The sequence below is a fragment of the Rhineura floridana genome, chromosome 4, assembly GCF_030035675.1.
Source record: "Rhineura floridana isolate rRhiFlo1 chromosome 4, rRhiFlo1.hap2, whole genome shotgun sequence".
NCBI lineage: Eukaryota > Metazoa > Chordata > Lepidosauria > Squamata > Rhineuridae > Rhineura > Rhineura floridana.
The window spans coordinates 181,614,765-181,636,382 of NC_084483.1; the positions used below are offsets into that span (position 1 = coordinate 181,614,765).

Here is a 21,618-nt window from a genome sequence, read left to right on the forward strand (position 1 = left end):
GCAGGTGCTGAGTGAAGAGGGAAGTTGCCGCGCTCGCTCCTCTCTCTCTCTCTCTTCCTTGGCCGCGCCTGCCGCTTCCTGGCCGCGGTGCCTAGGGCGGGGGGGCAGCTCGTGGTGTCACCCCCATCTCGTGGTGACACCCGGTGTGGCCCGCACCCACCGCACCGCGATAGTTACGCCCCTGTGGCTACTCTCAGCATTTGCTTCCTTTAAAATCAAGAACTGTAGCAAAGTGTGTTCATTTTCCCCCAGAGTTCCCATAACTGCCACTTCATCCACCAAGTCATCTCTGTTGATTAGAATCAAGGCAAGGATAGCTGATCCTCTAGTTGTTTCCTCCAGTTTCTGTAGGAGAAAGTTATCTCCAACCAGAGCTTGGAAAAGTTACTTTTTTGAACTACAACTCCCATCAGGCCCAGCAAGCATGGCCACTGGATTGGGTTGATGGGAGTTGTAGTTCAAAAAAGTAACTTTTCCAAGCTCTGTGACTCCAACACAAGTCAGGAATTTCTTGGAGGGGCTGTGCTTGGCAAAATTTGTCTCCCAACAGATATCGGAGTAATTTAAGTCCCCCCATTACTACTACATCATTCGTCCTCGAAACATTGGCAATTGGCTTTGCAAATGTTTCATCATCTTCTCTTTGATTGGGTGGTCAGTAGTAGACTCGAGCTACAGTGTTCCTTTTATTCCTTGCCCCATTTATTTCAGATACTCTCGGTGCAGCTACCAAGCTCATCCTCCTGTATTTCTGTGCAGGGATATATATTTTTAACATAGAGTGCAACTCCGCCTCCTTTTCTATTCCTTATGGTTTTTTGAACACGTTATATCCTTCAGTCGCTGTATTCCAGTCATGGGAGTCATCCCACCAAGCACCTATCAAGTCATATTTACTCTCCTGTATTAAGAGTTGAAGTTTGTCCTGTTTGTTTCCCATACTCTGAGCATTAGTATACAGACACTGAAGACCATGTGATTTATGGCCTGGCTTCCTTCCTACATTTTTATGAAGAGTATTACTGGGCCCCTTTAGAGCTGTTCCTTCAGTTCCTCTTACTGTGCACAAACCTTTGTTAGTTGTTACCACCAAGTTTATGTCTCCCTCCCCCGTACAATTCAGTTTAAAGTTATCCTGATGAAGTTCTCCATGCTGTGGCCAAACACATTCTTCCCAGTCCTTGTGAGGTGCAACCCATCACTTGCCAGCAGTCCATCTTCCAGGAAGGAAAAAAAAAAGGGGGGATTTTTTTCCTTTTTGCTTTTGGATGCTTGCCACCCCTTGTTGTTGCATCTTCCAGGAAGCATAGTCCATGGTCCCAGAATCCAAATCTCTCGCATTGGCACCACCTTTGTAGCCAGTGATTCACCTAGAGAATTTTTCTTTCCCTTTCTACTCCTCGTCTAAGCACTGGAAGGAATGGATGAGAAAACTATCTGGGCCCCAAAGTTCTTTCCTTTCCTTCCCAGAGCTTCAAAGTATGATGTGATTTCTTTGTAGCTCTGCTTGGCAGCATCATTCATTCCCATATGGATGAGCAGAAAGGGATATCTGTCAGTGGGCTTTATGAACGATGGCAACTCTTCTGTCACATCTCTAATCCATCCTCCAGGGAGGCAGCGTACCTGGTGAGTCCATGGAAATTCTTGGCATTTTGGGGTTTCAGTCCCACGCAGTGGGGAGTCTCCCACCACTACTACTCTTCTTTTCTTGTTGTGGGGTGTGGTTTCATTGCCTCTGCTTGACTGAGCTTTAGCCTCTTGCTCGCTGTCACGTGGGGTCTCCTGTAATTCTTCCCCTGCAGGCTGTCTTCCAGTCTCATCCTCAAGTGCCTGGAAGCAGTTTCATAGTTCTACCGGTGAAGGGTGTCTTTGAGCTCTTCTGCTCTGAACTGTCACCCTTTTCCACAGAGTTTCCTCCACTTTGTTGTTACTCTCCACAACAGTCTCCTCTTCTCCTTCAACATGCTGCTGTTCTTCCACCTCCTGTAGTTCTCTTTGCTGTTGTTGTTCCAGCATTCTATCTAAGAACTCTTAATCTTCTCTTATACTCCTCAGTATGGCCACCCGCCATTCCAGGCCCCTCACTTTTTCTTCAAACAGCTCCACCAGCTTGCACTTGTTGCATGTGTACTCCATGTTGTTCTCAGGCAAGGAAACAAGCATTGCACACATTTTGCAGGTCACCACCACTGGAGTGTCCTTCCCTTCCCTCAACTAACTTTTGTTTCTTTCTTTCTACTCGTATTGGAAATGGCCTGTGCTTTGTCTGGTCCTCCTTCAGGGTAAATAGGAGAGTCCCACTAGTATGTGGTGCATTGTACACGGGGAAAAGTTTTTTAGGGACCACCCCTGCCAAACTCCTGTTCGTTTGCTCTGTTTGCTCGCTCTGGCTCGCTTGTATCTCCTCTGGACTCTGCGCTGCTCAGTGGGGAAAAAATGGATTGCCTTCAAGTCGATTCCGACTTATGGGCGACCCTATGAATAGGGTTTTCATGGTAAGTCGTGTTCAGAGGGGGTTTACCATTGCCTCCCTCTGAGGCTGAGAGGCAGTGACTGGCCCAAGGTCACCCAATGAACTTCATGGCTCTGTGGGGATTTGAACCCTGGTCTCCCAGGTTGTAGTCCAACACCTTAACCACTACGCCACACTGGATCTGCTCTGCTTGGTAGGAGTTAGGAAACAGAATGAAAACTCCCAGCCCACACAGCAGCTCCTAGTTGCACTCAGCAGCTATCAGGCCATGCCCCTTCAGCCAGCAGCTATCACGCCACGTTCATTCCAATCAATCTGCTATGGAGCCCTTCAGAACACAGGGTCAGAGCACATGGCTTCAGAATCCTCTTTGTCTTCATCTGTCTCTTCCTCCCTGCACCTTCTCTGCCAAATTTCTGTTAGCGTGCTCTGTTTGCTCACTCTCTGAGAGCTTGCTCACTTGTATCTCCTCTGGACCAGCTGACACAGCTCCCTCTGCTCTGCTCAGTTAGGAGTCAGGAAACAGAATGCAGATGTTGTTGGACTACAGTTCCCATCATCCTTAACCATTGGCCATGCTGGTAGAACCCTTGGTTTAAGCACTACCTCTCTTCCACTTCCCTGCTCCAAATAGAGAAACAGCTATTTGTATTTTAGTTTGGCCCTAAGGGTTGTATCCAGCACTGTGCACTCACACAAAACCTTTTCCTTCTTCTCCTTTCTCTGCGCGCACCCCAAACCTGTTCCAAAGGGTCCCCCAGCTCTCTGGAGCAGATGCTGAGGGTGCAGAGGGAATGCAGGGAAGAGGAGGGAGAATTTCCATTGTGCAAGAGTAACGATAGAAACACACTCACTGTTCTGCTGATTCCAGTGTGTCTCCATCTCTCTCTTCTGAAAACAGGGGGACATGATGCTAGTCAACCCCTGCTCGTTTTTACTGCAAAACCTGGTGGGATCAGCTTGAGTGTTTGTTTGTTTTTTAAATTAAGCTTCAAAGAGATCTCACAATTCATCTGCAAATCAACCCATTCTCCCTTCAGATGTGGCTAATGGAAATGCTTTGCTGTAGGCGACTAGTGTGTTCACAGCCTAAGTCTGCTGCACAAGCAGAACAGAAGCGTTGGATATAACCCAGTTTGTGTTAACATGGCAATTCCCAAGATTTTGGTTTACATTAGACAATTACGACAGGAACAGAACAAGATGCTTGGAACCTACCAGCGTATAGAGGAATAGGGTAGGAGAGAAGGTAGTGACTATACCATTGAAAAATAATACCTGCTCATAGAAAACTAATATGCTAGGCTGTGTCAAAACCTTTCCCTCTGATGATGAAAAATTTCTCAGTGAAGAGATTTCTACCCTCCCTTGCAAACTAAAGTGGTTAAGTCTGGAAAAAAAACTTTACCATGCGATCCTGCTGTTGGTATTGCATAAGGTGTGACACATTTCTGGTGGGAAGGAATTTCAAAAATGGAAGGGAATTTCAGAAATTATCAGTGAAAGAGATGATCCTTCACAAGACTGTCATTGGTTGAACATAGAGACCACAATGGAATGCAAGGGAGGACACATCCACTAAGGCAGATTTTGCCAACCTGGTACCCTCCAGATGTTTTGGACTACAACTCTCATCAGCCTCGGCCAGGACATGCTGCCCAAGGCAGATGGGAGTTGAGGTCCAAAACATCTGAAGGGTGCTAGGTTGGTGAAGGCTACAATAAGTCATTGGTCTTAACTGGTGGGTCAGAAGCCACTACTGGGTCGCAGCCTGAGCTAAGGTGGGTTAGAATAGCAGTAGTACTACAACTGTACAAATAAATGGCAAAAATTAAGAAATGGATCCTGGATCTGAAAAAGTTGAAGACTACTGCACTAAGGTACACAAGTGCATGAGCCATTAAAGATCAAGTTTATATGGGGTAGATCAGGTGTGAGGACCCTTTGCCCCTCCAGATATTGCCAAACTACAACTCCCATCAGCCCCAGCAATAATGGCCAATGATCCGGGATGATAGGAATTGTAGTTCTGCAACATCTAAAGGGCCAAAGATTCTCCACACACTTGTGTAGATAGAGCTTTAGACCAACCTATATTTTTTTCCTTAAGCTCAAAACTGCAACAATGTGAAACATGTTTGATATAATGGCTGACATAAGCAAAACCATTCATTCTCTCTCTTTTTATATATTTAGGATATTATCAGATTTTGGCTTGGCAAAGGCATTGATGGATTTAGCATTAGTACCGTTAAATTCCTTCTAGAAGCAACACATCTGAGAGATGAGCCTCAAGTGAATAAATCCCAAAATCCGGTAACAGTTTTTCTCCTTTGTCCTCTCACAGGGGATAGGACTGATAAGGTGTCCTTGCATTTTTTTAGTGGTGCTGGGACACTTTTTAAAATTAGTGCTGTAGTTGTTATGCTCCTGATGTATGATGTGTGTGTGTACAAGCAGATACATCAGAGGCAAGGCTATCATTTTGCTCAGGAAATGCTTGTGACTGCTAAATGCATGTCACTTGTGTCAGTGTTGGTTGCATTACTGGGAGCTAGACCTGGCTTTTCCCTGGGTATTACTTGTATTGCCACAGAAACCTGCAAAGCCCAGAGACTATGGTTGGAAAGAAAAAAAAGATGTCTGTGTGGTGATATCACTATGTGTACAGTACCAGAAGAGGGGGCCTTCAGCCTAGTGATAGAGCACATGCATAAGATTTCTTTATTGACATTTCAATAAATATTTTTGTATAAGGTTCAGTTATTGCACAAAGTGCAATTGTTGACATTATCGGTTCAAACCATCTCAGGCAGAAGAACTAGGAAAGACTGAGGATAGATCTATTAGTTGTGCTAGCTGAATATCTCAGCGGCAGTGTGTCTCTGAACACCAGGAGTTATGGACAAATTGCAGTGGGTGAGTTCTTGCTATCATGCTCTGTTTGTGGCTTTCTAGAGGCATCTGCCTTGTCACCTTTGCTCACATCCAGCAAGCTTCTTCCTCTGCTCTTATGACCTCTGCCTGAGACCTTGGAGAGTTACAGCTGGTCAGAGTTAGGCCAGCTTACTCAGTTCTGGGCCCCCAGATATTGTTGGATTACAGCTCCCATCATCCTTGACCATTGGCTAAGCTGTCTGGGGATGATGGGAGCTGTAGTCCAATAACATCTAGGAACCCAAGGTTGAAGAAGGCTGGAGTAGACAATCCTGGAGCAGATGGACCAGTGGTATGACTTAGCTTCAGGTGTTCTTAGGCATTGCCTCCAAGTCTCTGAAAAGGTGTAGGACTTGTTCCTAAGAAGACATTCATGAGCAGAAGGTACTGAGATACAGCAGAGGATCTCACTGGTGGAAGTGGGCGGGTGGAGGCAATTCTTGCCAATTCCCCTTCCCCTTCCAGTCCCCTGCACCACCAGATACAGGCAATTAATGCAGAAATTTAACAGAATGGACTTACGAGTGAATGGTGGTAAAAAAGACACAGACCAGAAGTAGTCTGATATGTCCATTCTAGCTTTTTTTAAACTTGGAGGAGATGAAAACGAAGTGTGGAGGGATAAAGACGCCTTCTGAGAGGGACATTCTCGATTGCAGCCATTGTCTCAGATGTCTGTCTCTGGAGGGGACTAGAAATTGCAATTAGTCAGCGGACTAATGTCAAATATCCTATTGTTCTTCCAGGATAGCATCACAGCCTATTCTGAACTGTATCACGACTATACCACCACCCAGGTTGGCATGCACGATATAGTGCGCAGTTTTCGGCACACCATGGATAAGTTTAGCAGCGAGCCTGGTAGATACAGGTAACAATAACATGACATCTTAATCTACGAGCCATTTTGTAGGATGTTAAAAGTCACAGCTTTTTCCTACGAAACAGTCTGAAATTGTTAGTAGGTAAGAGCAAACACTCCCTTTATGCCACAGAAACTCACTGGAACAATCTGAAGAATGCCTTCTTCGATATAGACTTGTACATTCACTCAGATCTTCAGAGGAGGCCCTATTAGTAATGCCATGGCCTGACAGCAGAGGCTGGCATATTAGGGCAAATGAGTTGCTGCCCCATCAACCTCAGCCTGCCCTCAACCAATCTCAAATTGCCTGTTAAGGGGGTGGCACTGGCTGTCATCTGGTTGTCATCTGCTTTCTCCTTAATCTCAGTTTTGCCTTTTGCCATCAGAGCAGAGGATGGGGGCAAAACTATAATTAGTTGGATCTGGCTATCATTGGCTCTGGCTCCGCCTACTGTTGGCCTCTCTGCCTGCCTCCTTACCAGCACCAATGGGCACCAGCCACCATTGTGGCCTGCAGAAGTTCATCTTGTGACAACTTGGAGGAGGGCCTCCTGCTACTGTGGTGAGCTTTCACAGGCTCTTAAAAACATATCTGTTTACTCAAGCTTTCCATGGCCTCTGATGCCACTTGCATGATTTCTGGCTACTATCATTTTGATATGTTGTTTTTATTGGATTGGTTTTATTGTATGTCAAATTGTTGTTTTGTAGTAAATTGTTTAATTGTACATCACCTTGGCATTATTTTAAATACATATTTTAAGCAACAAATAAGTATTATAGAGCAGAGGTGGGGAACCTGTGGCCCTCCAGGTGTTGTTGGATACCAGCTTCCATCTGCCTCAGCTGCATGGTCAGTAGTGAGGGATGATGGGAGTTGTAGTTCAGCATCATATGGAGCACCACAGGTTCCTCACTCCTGCCACAGAGACTGGGTAGGGATGCCTCTCTTGAAGGCTGCATGTAGTAGGGTAGATATGTATTAAGCAGCCAACTTGTGGTCTATGCAGAAAAGGGAATAGAAAATATTCCAGCTTCAGCATTAGGTCAAGGATATCTAACCATTGGCCTTCTAGATGTTGTTGGACGATTCCCATAATCTTTGACCCCTGGCTATGCTGACTGGGGCTGATGGGAGCAGGAGTCCAACAACATCAGGTGGGCCAAAGGTAAGTCAACCCTGATACAAGTGAATGATCAGCTGGTCATACAAAACCATACAATTAACATGTGTTCATGTAAGTATCCAGTCACTTATTTTAATCATTTCCCATTACAGTTCAGTCTCTAGTTGCAACAGATTCTTAATTTTTGACGTAGGACTTGATAATAGTCAATATTGCATTACTGTTGACAAGATAATCCTAACTGATGCCCCTAGAACTGGAATGACATTTCTCAGCAACAGCTGTGTTTTGATAAGAATAGCCAGAAACTTCTGACCCTTGTTTACCCATATGAGGCTTTGGACTCCTTGCAGAATTATATCAGGTTGCCAAGCCTTTTTGATGTTCAGAGTATATTGCAGTCGACCCCTTCAAACTAAACTCTTGAGAGGCCTATTGTGCTTGGTATGGTTTCAGAGGCCTGGTCCTAAGTGACATTATAGAACTCCATTGTTTGTTGGCCAAGGTTTCCCTTCAGTTATTTGCTCTTTGAAATGGGCTCTAACACCATAAATTATGATTCTGGGCAAGGGGACTGTACATTTTTCAGAACAGAAAAATAAAGGTGTGGGAGAGTGGTATTTCACCACAAACAGAGGAAATGCCTTAAGAGTTCTTTTAAATAGATGTGATTCACTGAATCCAGACAGTGGTGCCATTAAAGGAAGACTTTGGGGGAGACATCCAGTGCCTGACTCAGCAGAATGAAGACGATCTCGCAAATGCAGCTGATTTACATTTAGAAGCAGGTGAAATTATTGCCATCTAAAGAGAGGAACCCCCTTAATGCTCCAGAGTAGGGATAGAAGGATCTGTCAGTTTTGGTTCTCTTAGTTTCTCATTTATATAATCTTAAATTCCATTCTCCACGTTTCTGCAGTAATTTGTGGTTTTTAAAAAAAATCCTCATAAAATTATTCAGCATTTTGCTGAAAATTTCTCATACTAAACACATTTTTCTATGTGGTTTTGACGTATGTACACATTTTTGCAAGCAATTTATCCTAATGCAATGCATTTTTGTATGTTATTTTCACCAATATATCTATTTATTTTATTTTATTTATTTATTATTTAACTTATATCCCGCCCTTCCTCCCAGCAGGAGCCCAATATATTCATTTTGTGTACGCTTTCCCCTAACATGCATTTTTGTAAACTTTGCTTGGCTGGAGAAGTGCATCACAAAATGAGGATAAGTGTGAATTTTGAAGGACGGCTGTGTTGCGGTTCTCATATTGTTTCAGAAAGGGCGAATTTGATAAATTCAGCTTTAAATGTGAACTGAATCATAGTTCTCCCCCATCTCTAGTCCAGAGTCTAAAACGATCTAACTGTACCACTGGATCCGGATGCTCATTCCTTTCATGGAAGGGACCTCAACCCAGCAGAGGCTCCTAGTGGAGGACAGCAGGGCAAGGGAAAGAGGCAGTCTTTGCCAGTCACTCCTTCTGCCTGTAGGACCACTTTCCACACTCTTACAGAGGGTCCACCAACTTTCTGAAGCTGCTTTTTAGGGGACACAGGGTTGAAGGTGGATTTGGTAATGATTGCCACCCCTCCTTCTACCTGCAGGAACATCCCAGAGGCCTAACTCCATTGGTCAGATTCAACCTATTAACTGTTACAATGCACTGTTAGTACCTGCCGTGAAAGTACTTTGCAATGTAAATTGTATATATTTACTAGAACACAAAGGGAATTAGATAACGAACCAATGTTCTATGACAAATGTCTGTTGTGGGTTTTCTGTTTCTTCTTTTGCTGTATCAAACGAATTCCAATTTTGTAAGAAAACTGAACATATGTTTTCTTTTGAAGATTTATGGGCACAGAGGCAAATGACCACGACAACATTGAGAGAACCATGATGTATTATGGGACATCTTTTATTCAAGAAGCAGATTTCCCCTTTAACCTATACCTCATGAACATGAAAGAAATCTCAGGAAATGGTATTTTTGAAGTTGTGGCTTTGTGGATGAAGAATATGCCGCAAGGGAAATGGCCAAACTGGGCGGTAAGCTTCTGGCCTTGAAGGCTTCTGGCTGTCTTATAGCTTGCAACACAACCTTTTATAACATCTGTCAGTGGCCAAAGAATCAACACATTTTATTTATTTAATAATATTGGTATCTTGTCTTACCTTCAAAGATCTCATAGTATTATAGATGGGGTGGTTATTCCTTTTTATGTTCACAAGTGTTTGGGAGGTAAGAGTATGGCCAAGAAATAGTGACTGGGCTAAGAATACCCAGAGAGCTTTGTGGCTGGGAGGGGGTTAAACAGCAGCCTTTGCCAAATAAGGGTCCTTTTAAACCCCCTCCCCAAACTTCAAAAGTGATATTGCACAAGACTGGCCCTACCATTTGACAGAGTGAGGCAGCCATCTGAGCTGGCAGATAATGGGGGAAGGGGCAGGAAGTGGTGGCAAGATGTGGACTGGGGCCCAAGAAATTAAAACAACATGATGGGGGTGGAGGTGGTGGAGAGAGAACATCATATCAGAAACTGTCAATGATGTGAGCAGTTCTAGATTAGAGCAGTGCTGTGAATTTTTTAAAAAATTGAGAAAATATTGAAAAATATTCCCAGGTTTAAAAAAATGAAGGCTCTGAATGAGTCACTCCGAGTCAGAGAGAAAATGGACACAATCCTCAAAATTATGGAGCTACGGGTGGGTGAGAATACATCAGGTGAGAAGAAAGATACCTTAACACTGGATCTTTAGAAACTGCAGGAGGGGAGAGTGCTCTTGCACTCAGGCCCTTCTTGTGGGCTTCCCATAGGCATCTGCTCGGCAACTGTGAGAGCAGGATGCTGAACAAGATGGGCCATTGGCCCGGTTCTTCTTATGTTCTTATTTTGATGTTTTTACATTTTCAGAGTTATGACACTGCATTTGTCTGCTTGTGTTCCTTTTTGTCTCTTTGTGTAATAAAATTAGGTATCCTGCTGTCTAAATTTAATATATTGTTGCATGCGGGTTTTTAAACTTTGATAATTAGGCTTCACTGAGAAGACCATTCCTTTGTATTTAGTGACCTCAGAACAATTTATTCCTTCTCCTCTGCATGGAGGAAAATCTCTTTTAGAAGAAAGCAATACGATACCAGTTTTATTGCAAATATTGAGTGCTGTGATTAAAAGGCATGTAAGCACTCACTCAATATAAAAAAAACCTATATAAACAAGACATTTCCATAGGGCTATAATCTAAGCAAGTACTTATAATACAGACCATTTTTAAAAACAATGCTCACTTGAAGGACAAAATTCATTAGCTGAAACAGCCATTAGCTGCATACTGCTATAAGTAAGAGCAGGATATGGTCTACACCAAAGATGGGAACAGGGCCGGTCCCAAAGGGCGGTCAGGCTGGGCCCTGGCCAAGGGCCCCTGGAGCCACAGAGGCCCCTGTGGGGCCTCTCGATAGGGTGGGGGAGGAGTAGCGCTCCTTTTCTGCGATCCGTGGCAGAATAGCTACCATGGATCGCAGGCAAGGAGCTGCTTCTGCCCGCCCATTCACTGGCTCCACCTACCTATCTGTCCTGTCTTTTGCAGCTGTGCAGGCTGCACACACAGGACTGCCATTAGCCAAGATGGCGGCTGAGGTTTTCCTAAGGGGCTGAAGCCTCCATCTGCATCTTGGTTGATGGCAGAGATGCATGCTTGCAGCAACCTGGGTTGGCTGTCAAAGTGAGTTTATAGCAGCCCACAAGGTAGATAGAAAAGGGTAGAGAATCTTCTTACTCTTATTCATTTCTCAGACCTCTTTCTGAAGTGAAGGGTCAAATCTGTAAAGAAGTTTGGAGCAGCCATGGTGAAAGGTACGAGTAGGGCATTCCAGGCAGGGGGTTGCCAACCCTGCTTGGATATGGATGTCTTTGCAGAGGATCCCTAGTCAAGCTTTACCAACAGCACAATCCAAACTATATCTACTCAGAAGTAAGTCCTGTTGAGTTCTATGGGGCTTAGTAAGTGTGTTTAGAATTGCAGCCTTCAGGGGGATCCATCTTTACTCCTGAGTGCTCCTATCTAACATCTGCACAACACTAGGCTCCTTTCTTCCTACAATGGCCTTCTGGTGACTGGCCTGGCTTGAAGGCACTTAAATCCTTCTTGCCAGAAACAATTAGGCTAGATTAAGTGTTCCCTACCCAGGCTCCATCTTTTAGCTAAGATTTCTATCTTAATTTCCAACCAGAGAAATGTTTTCGTTTGAATTGTATGCTCCAAGCAACTGTAGTTGATGCTTAATGTATCATGCTTAATGACATCACTAGGGCGCACCCTTGTGACATCATTGTGGCCCATCCCCATGACATCACTATAACCTGCCCCATAACATCACTAGGGCCTGCTCCTGAAATCTCAGGCTTTGGGATGCTTCTGACCTGGCAACTCTAATTCAAAGGCATACTGCCTCGGACAATGGGTGTAGAACATAGCCACTGTGGCTAATAGCCACTGATAACTGTATCCTCCATGAATTTTGCTAACCCTCTTTTAAAGCCATCTACCAGAAGGGAGTAAAAAAAGAGGAAGGCCAAACAAGAGATGGATTCATTCCATAAAGGAAGCCACAGACCAGAACTTACAGGATCTGAACAGGGTGGTCCATGACAGATGCTATTGGAGGTTGCAGATTCATAGGGTCGCCATAAGTCGTAATTGACTTGAAGGCACATAACAACAACAACAAAACCATTGGCATGTGGCCTCCAGAAAGTTGCCCATGAAGGAAAGTGGCCCTTGGGATGAAAAAGGTTCTCTACCATCTCTGGTCTATGTGACTTTTATACCTTTTTCATTCTGTTAATAAAATGAAATACTTTTCTGTTAGGTCGGAGACCCCAACAGTGCTCGAATTTCCTCTCGGATTGGGAAGGAATACATAAATGTTATCAACATGCTTCTTTTAACGCTTCCGGGAACAACTACCACATATTATGGCGAAGAAATAGGGATGGAAGATTCCACATCAGAAACAGTGAGTTAAAAATTCTTAAATTCCATCCCCTACAACAACCATGCTTCTGAGGAGATCAAAACTTTGTACCAAAAGGGTGGGCTGTAATGCAGGCCTTTCCCATGATTGCCTTATGAGGGAGGACAATCATGAAAAGGGTGCTTTATTTTTTTTAAAAATGGCTTAAATATAAAGGAAAATTCTCTCACACACACTCTGACAGTGGCAGCTGGTGGCTCCATGTCAGTGAGGCAGTGGAATCTGCGCTGGGTTTCTTGGACAGCTCCTTGAAAGCTCAGGCTAAAACCTGGAATGGATTCCACTGCCCCACTGACATGGAGCCATCAGTTGCCTCTGCTTTCTGATATATAGATTCATATACATAACAAAACTATAGAATATGTATACATATAAAGACATGAATAAGTAAAAATATTGCTACAATTATGCACACTTAACAGGATAAACAGTATAAATACAAAGACGTTTCCCCCTAACATTCTTTGAATTATATTTCCCGCAATAGCTTATAAGAGTTTACTTCATCCTGCGTTCTCTCATTCTAATAGGAAACAAACAAACTCAATTTTTCAATAAAAGTATTGTCACTTTGTCTCCCCTTCCTAACCCTAATCATATTTGTAAATTTAATCATTTGGGCAATATCCCAAACCTTACTCAACCATGCTTTTCTTTTAAGTACTCCTGGCTTTGTCCATGTCTGAGCGATGGTCATTCATGCTGCACTAAGTAAATGATTAATCATTTCTTGATCTTCCTTCATCACTGCTTCCTCAATATACCCAAATAATACTATAAGCTTGTATATTTGAATTGTATATCCTGTGGTCTTCTTTATCTCCTCTAATATCTGGTGCCAGTATACAAAAAATATGGCAGTTATCTGCATTCAAGGAGCAAGGGGTGCATTTGTAAAGCCACCACCACTTTCCTCTTTTTTTCCTTCTAACAGGAAATAATATCAGAGCAACAGAGCCACTTAACTGCCTGGGTGAGGTAGCAACCAATGAGCTACCTCCTGACTCCGCAGGATCAGGAACCACTTGCTTTCCTCTTCTCCTAAGGCATGGATAGGTAATATGAAGCCCATAGTTTAGGGATCCCCTCTAGGATTCACACCTTAACGTGGTGAGGGGGTTTGAGAGTGTCGAAGAAGCTGAGAGCAATGCCTTCAGGAGTCTAGACCAAGAAGCTAGACTCTTAGCAGGGGCACCCAAGGCAGAATGGTCAAAGCTGAGACACCAGACTAAGATGCATCCAGACTCAGAGGAAGGCAATGGTAAACCACCCTGAATACCTTTTGTCATGAACGCCTTACGAACAGAATATCCAAAATGCAACACAAGATAGTGCTGGAAGATGAGACCCCTAGGTCAGAAGGCACTCAACGAGCTACTGTGAAAGAACAATGGACAAGTATGAGTAGTGCTGTGACTAATGAAGCAGCTGAGTCAAAGCCAAATGGAAACTCAGAGGCTGATGTGCATAGGTGCAAAAGGAGAGTCCGGAGTTGTGATGTACACAATAGGAACATGGAATGTGAGAAAGGTGAACCAGGGAAAGTTAGAAATTGTCAAGCAAGAAATAGAACACATCAACATTACAATACTTGGCATGAGTGAATTAAAATGGATGGGAATGGGACATTTTCAATCGGACAGCTACAAAGTATTTTATACAGGAAATGAGAAATTAAGAAGAAATGGGCTTGCTCTAGTAGTGAGAAGTGTTGTAGCAAAAACTGTTAGGAACAATAACGCAAGGTCTGAGTGAGTGATTTCAATGAGATTAAATGGAAAACATATCAACATAACCATCATCCAAGTCGATGCTCCAATGGCAAACACAGAAGAGGAATTGGAGAGATTTTCGTGGAAGTACAGGAAGAAATTGATCACACACCAAAACAGGATGTTCTGATAATCATGGGAGACTGGAACGCAAAAGTAGGGAACAGAGAAGAACTAGAAATTGTGGGGAAATGGGGCTTAGGGGATAGAAATGAAGCAGGAGAAAGTCTTATTGAATTCTGGGACGCCAATAATTTGTTTCTTGCAAACACATTTTTTGAGCAACCAAAGAGATGACTGTACACATGGACATCACCAAATGGTCAGTATAGGAATGAAATTGATTATATAATTGATAGCAGAAGAAGGAGAAGTTTCTGCGAAAAGAAGATCAGGAGCAGACTGCAGTACAGATCATGAACTGGTCATATAAAAAATCAGAGTAAAGCTAAAGAAGAACAACAAAGCACTCATAATGCCAAAATACAATTTAAATAACATCCCAGAAGAATATAAAGATCAAATAAGGAACAGATTTGAGGCTTTAAACTTAGTTGACAGAAAACCAGAAGAACTATGGAGTGAAGTCAGAGTCATTATCAGGAAAGAATGTAAAAAGATAATACCTCGAATTAAAAAGAGAAAAAAACCACAGTGGATGACTGACGAAATTCTTAAAATGGTTAAAGAGAAAAGGAAAGCAAAAGCAAAAGGAGATAGAAACACAGTTAGAACCCTAAATGAAATAATATAGAAACTAGTATGCAGGGACAAAGAGAACTATTACAATAGCTATTGTATAGAAATAGAAGAGAATAATAAAAAAGGTAGCAAAAAGCCCTATTCCAAAAGATTAGAGAAATTAAAGGGAAATCTAAACCAAGAGTAGGGATGTTGAATAATCAACAGGGGAACGATGCTTTTCAATGCCAGATCGGTACATAATAAAACCGCCCTCGTCCATGATTTGATTATGGACGAGGCAGCCGATCTGGCATGCATAACCGAGACCTGGGTGGGCGAACAGGGAGGAGTTAGTCTCTCCCAGCTCTGCCCACCGGGGTATCTGGTTCAGCATCATGGTAGATCTGAGGGTCGGGGAGGCGGGGTTGCTGTGGTCTATAAGAGTTCCGTCTCACTCACCAAGCACCATGTCCATGCAGTTACTGGTCTGGAGTGTTTGCACCTTGTGCTGGGCCAGAGGGACAGACTGGGAATCCTTTTGGTGTACCGCCCACCTTGCTGCCCAATGGCTTCCCTAACTGAGCTGACGGAAGTGGTCTCAGAGGTACTGTTGAGATCCCCCAGACTTTTAGTACTGGGGGATGTCAACATCCATGCCAAGGCTACTTTGTCTGGGGCAGCTGAGGACTTCATGGCCGCCATGACAACCATGGGGCTGTCCCAACATGTTAGTGGCCCAACACATACATCGGGGCATACTCGTGACCTTATCTTTGCTACTGGACATGGGGATAGTAATCTGGATGTGGGGAGTTTTACATCTCTCCCGTTGTCATGGACAGATCACTGCTTCCTGAAGTTTAGACTCTCAGTGGCCTTTCCCCTCTGCAAGGGTGGGGGACCTATTAAATTGGTCCGCCCCCGGAGACTAATGAATCCTGAAGGTTTTCAAAGGGCTCTGGGGGATTTTCCGGCTGATAGGACTGGCGCTCCTGTCGAAGCTCTGGCTAATCTGTGGAATGCAGAGATGACCCGGGCTGTTGACACGATCGCTCCTGCGCGCCCTCTCCTCTGTAGAGCTCATACAGCTCCTTGGTATACTCCAGAGCTGAGAGCGACGAAACAAGATAGGAGGCGGCTTGAGCGGAGATGGAGACGAACTCCCGACGAATGCAATTATGAGCTGGTTCGTGCTTCTACCAAGCTGTATGTAGGAGCGGTAAGGGTGGCGAAAAAACAACATTTCGCTGCCACTATTCAGTCATCTCTTTCCCACCCAGCGGAGCTTTTTAGAGTGGTTTGAGGCCTACTCCATCCAGGCCTACAGGACATGGTGGATACATCGGTGGCCCGCTGTAATGAGTTTGCTGAGCACTTCCAGCATAAGATCTTCTGCATTCGCCGGGACCTAGACTCCCACTTAATAGCAGTTAATCCTAATGAGGTGTCCGGAGCACAGTCTCGTCATGTTTTGTTGGATGAGTTTCAGTTGGTTCAGTTCGAGGACGTGGACAAGGTGCTTGGACAGGTTCGTGCAACCACTTCGGTACTGGATCCTTGCCCCTCTTGGCTAATAAAAGCTAGCAGGGATGGAACAGTTGGCTGGGCCAAGGAAGTGATTAATGCCTCTTTACGAGAGGGAGTGGTCCCTGGCTGTCTGAAAGAGGCGGCGGTGAGACCACTCCTGAAAAAACCTTCCTTGGACCCAGAGGATTTCAGCAGCTACAGACCAGTGGCAAATGTTCCATTCCTGGGCAAGATCTTGGAACGAGTGGTTGCTGACCAGCTCCAGGCGCTATTGGATGAAACCGATTATCTAGATCCATTTCAATCGGGTTTCAGGCCTGGTTTCGGCACTGAGACGGCCTTGGTCGCCCTGTTTGATGACCTATGTCAGGAGAGAGACAGAGGGAGTGTAACTCTGCTGATTCTCCTTGATCTCTCAGCGGCTTTTGATACCATCGACCATGGTATCCTTCTGGAGAGGCTTGCGGAGTTGGGAGTCGGAGGCACTGCTTGGCAGTGGTTCTGCTCCTACTTAGCGGGTCGTCTCCAGAAGATAGTGCTTGGGGAACATTGCTCGACACCGTGGGTCCTCCAATGTGGGGTCCCGCAGGGTTCAGTTTTGTCTCCCATGCTTTTGAACATCTATATGAAGCCGCTGGGTGCGGTCATCAGGAGTTTTGGAGTGCGTTGTCATCAGTACGCTGATGACACACAGCTCTACTTCTCCTTCTCATCTTCTTCAGGTGAGGCGGTCGATGTGCTGAACTGTTGCCTGGCCGCAACAATGGACTGGATGAGAACTAACAAACTGAGACTCAATCCTGATAAGACTGAGATGCTGTTGGTGGATGGTTTCTCTGATCGGATGGTGGATATATACCCTGTCCTGGATGGGGTTACACTCCCCCTAAAGGAGCAGGTTCGTAGTCTGGGAGTCGTTTTAGACTCTTCCCTCTCACTCGAGGCTCATGTAGCCTCGGTGGCCCGGAATGGGTTCTACCAACTTCGGTTGGTAGCCCAACTACGTCCCTATCTGAGTAAGGAAGACCTCACATCAATGGTACATGCTCTGGTAACCTCGCGTCTGGACTACTGCAACACGCTTTACGTAGGGCTACCTTTGAAGACGGTTCGGAAGCTACAGTTAGTGCAAAATGCGGCGGCCAGACTGCTAACAAGAACCAAGCGGTCTGAGCATATAACACCTGTTCTGGCTCGCCTGCACTGGCTTCCCATATGCTTCCGGGCAAGATTCAAAGTGTTGGTACTAACCTATAAAGCCTTATACGGTGCGGGACCACGATATCTGTTGGAACGCCTCTCCCGATATGAACCCGCCTGTTCACTACGGTCTACTACGAAGGCCCTCCTCCGGGTCCCGACCCATAGGGAGGCCCGGAGGGTGGTGACAAGATCTAGGGCCTTCTCAGTGGTGGCCCCCGAATTATGGAATAGTCTCCCCGAGGAGGTGTGCTTGGCGCCGACACTATCATCTTTTCGGCGCCAAGTTAAAACCTTCCTCTTCTCTGAGGCATTTTAATTTAAGTTAATTTAATTTTAAATTGTTGTAATCTGATTTCAGTTTGTACAGTTTTTATATACTTCGTTTTATGAGATTGTGTAATTTTATTGTATTTTTTTGATGTTCACCGCCCAGAGAGCTATTGCTAGTCGGGCGGTATATAAGTTTAATTAATAAATATAAATAAATAAATAAACACACTGACTGACCCAGATAAAATAAAAAGAAGATGGAAGTAATTATATATTATATTATATAAAAACGATTCAAGGATGACATTCATTCACAAACTGTATGATGAAGAACCAGAAATTTTAGAATGTGAGGAGGAAGCTGCTCTTAAAATACTTTGAAGAAACAAATCACCAGGAACAGATGGCATACCAACAGAGTTGCTACAAGTTACTGAGACTGAATCTGTCCACAATTTGCCAAAAAATTGTCAACAAATATGGAAAGTAAAATGGCCCATAGACTGGAAGTGTTCAATATACATCCCAATTCCAAAGAAAGGGGATCCCAGAGAATGCAGTAACTATTGAACCATCGCCTTAATATCGATATCCCATGCAAGTAAAGTAATGCTCAAGATTCTACAACAAAGGCTCTTACCATATATGCAGCGAGAAATGCCAGATGTACAAGCTGGATTTAGAAAGGGAAGAGGCACCAGAGATCATAAAAAATCAACTCATTTGAAATGTGGTGTTGGAGGAGAGCGTTGCAGATACCATGGACTATGAAAATGACAAATAGTTGGATGTTAGAACAAATTAAACCAGTATTATCACTAGAAACTAAAATGATGAAACTGATGTTATCACTCTTTGGATACATAGTAAGACATGATTCACTAGAAAAGACAATAATGCTGGGAAAAACAGAAGGGAGTAGAAAAAGAGGAAGACCAAACAAGAGATAGATTGATTCCATAAAGGAAGCCACAGACTTGAACTTACAAGATCTGAACAGGTTGGTTTACAACAGATGCTATTGAAGGTCGCTGATTCATAGGGTCACCATTAGTTGTAATAAACTTGGAAGGCACATAACACACAGTCTAGGGATATAAGAGGAACAGAATTCCTTGAGCCTGTCCCAGAATGCACTTTAAAGTCAAATTTAAGAAAGGTTTTATTTTTATTTTTTTACAATAATTTTTATTCAAATTTTCATAAAACAAACAAAACAAAATCATAAAACATTCAAAGACAAAAAACAAAACAAAACAAAAATGATTAAACAAAAAAATAAAATGTTGACTTCCCATTTGTCGCAGATCAGTTATAGGTCTACAATATATAACAATCCTGTCTCTTAAATTATATTATAAAATCACTTTTCTCCAGTAGTTATCTTAATTAATCATCAAATCTCATAAACATTACTTTATTCTTTCCACAAAAAGTCAAACAGAGGTTTCAATTCTTTAAGAAATATATCTATCAATTTTTCTCCAAATAAACATGTCGATTAACCCATCTCGTTAATAATAATAATAATCTTATTGTCATAACCATAGTCCAAATAAACATATCGATTAATCCATCTCATCAAAATCTGTTAGGTCCAATAATTTCAATAGCCATTATTCCATTATCCATATTAATTCCATCTTCCATCTTCAATAGTCCTGTTAAGTCCAGTAATTTCAGTGTCCAATCTTCCATTATCAGTATTCCATAATAATCTTGCTGTCATAGCCATAGTCATATAATAAGAGTCTGATGGGAATTTCCTCTATCCCAAATATTTTCTTGCCATCGATTCTGAATAAGTTGCTGAAATATTGTTGTAAAGTCATATCTCTGTTCTTCTTTTTTACAAAATGCACTGGCTCATCTCTTGAGAGTTTTTCCATTGTCACATGGCTGCAGTTAATTCCATAGATTTTCTCCATATCAAGCTCCATCACGTCATTCCAGTCCAGAAAATTATCCAAGCCATTGATAACTTTATCTCTGATATCTTCATTAATTTCTTCAGAGATAACGTTAAATTCCAAACAGTAGATTTTATTTCTAATATCCATAAACTCCAGATCTTTTTCCAATTCCACATTTGTTCCAATCTCCAGGGCTTGTATCTTCCCTTTATTTTTTCTTTTCTCATCTCTGATCTCATTCTCCTCTCTCACAGGATCCCCTATTTCTTTAAGCTCCTGCGTCATTTTGCTCAGTTCAATTTTCAGCTCCTTACTGCCCTGTCGCAGGGTTTGTTTCGTTATCTCAATCTCATCCATTATTTTCTGAAACATAATTACTTCCAGATTCTCAGCCACTTTCTTGATTGCCATTTTTAAAACCACGAAAACAAAACAAAAATAAAGAAGAACCACTTCTTATTTCAGCAACAATTGGGTTAATATTCCAGGCTTGATGACATCACAGTATAAACAGAGCAGCCTGCCTTATCTCTCTATGTTCAAGAATACAAAACAAATTTAGTTCCCAGCATCAAAACAGTTAGTGGCGTCGTGAAGAAGCAGATTCGTCAAAATAAAATAGACCAAAAAGAGAATAGTCCCAGACAATATAATGTTCCAAAGTTCATATTTTTTATTTTTTTCTCCTCGGAATAGAAATCCCTCTTCTGTTTATATCTTTAGAATGCACTTCCAGGACAGCTTTTTGCAATAGAAGCAGAGATAAGCTGTTAATTTCGTGAATAACAGAGAAGAGTTATAGCTCACCCAGAAGTTCTTTAAAGCTGATTCATTTGACAAATCTCTTTTTGCTGCAACAATTTAAACCAAGTAAAAAAAAAGATAGAAAGAAGGGTGCTTGCCTGTTAGTCCGTTTTCTCTTTGAAGAAAAGATAAACGTGTCGCATTAATCAGATAGAGCTTGTTCGGAAGTCCGTCCGGCATTGCTGGCTGGACCTTTTCTCATAAATTAATGAAATCCAGTCCTCCCAACAAAAACAGGCTTTTGAGGTTGATCTCTACGTTTCTCCCTGCCCGGGAGAAATTTCATCAGTCAGAAAAAAAAATGTTCTGACTGATTTATATCTGAAAAAGCTTCTTCTGAGGCGGGAGCCCGTCTCAAAAGCAGGCACAAGCGAAGTCACCCTTCCCGGAAGTCAAATTTAAGAAAGGTTTTATTAAGAATTAGACTATAAAGGGAAAAGACCCCAGTATGATAACCAGCTGATCACCAGGGCTTTCAAGTGCCTTACATGGAGCTATGCAAGCCTCGACCATCAGCTGATCATTGGGGCCTGTATAGTTCTGTACACAGCGCTTTACAAACCTCAACAATCAGCTGAATGCATGGAAAAAATGGATCACCTGACATCACTGTGATGTCAGGTGACTTGCAGGTTGGTGGCCTGGCCAACTGTCAATCTTGGCTCACAGTTTAAGAAAATGAACAAGTATCAAAGCTCTAGGTAACCTATGGAAGACTGTTGGGGATAGTGTGTTACTCACACAGGCAAGGTCACCCAAACGTAGAGTGTGGCATGCAGCATCTTGCAATGGTAAGAGATGGAAACAAAGTATTATAGGCACAATATTCAATATTTATAGTCTTTGCAGGCAGGTGGCTTTGATTGACAGGTTGCCTGGCACAGCCAATGAGCACAGTTGCAGGTTTGGAGGACATAGCAAGGAAAGCATTCGTAACCTCTTTGGGAAGCAAGGAGATGGAAGTGGCTAGGTGTTAATTGACAAGGAGA

At 43.1% G+C, this 21,618-nt stretch overlaps 1 protein-coding gene across 1 annotated transcript in view; it reads left to right on the top strand.

Annotated features, from left to right (window-relative positions):
• SLC3A1 (solute carrier family 3 member 1) overlaps positions 1–21,618 on the top strand; it is a 44,013-nt gene that overhangs the window by 16,347 nt on the left and 6,048 nt on the right. Inside the window, exons 5-8 of the mRNA XM_061625415.1 lie at positions 4,673–4,792; positions 6,160–6,284; positions 9,266–9,464; positions 12,292–12,438. Coding sequence (XP_061481399.1) covers positions 4,673–4,792; positions 6,160–6,284; positions 9,266–9,464; positions 12,292–12,438 — 591 coding nt within the window. The remainder of the gene's footprint in view (positions 1–4,672; positions 4,793–6,159; positions 6,285–9,265; positions 9,465–12,291; positions 12,439–21,618) is intronic.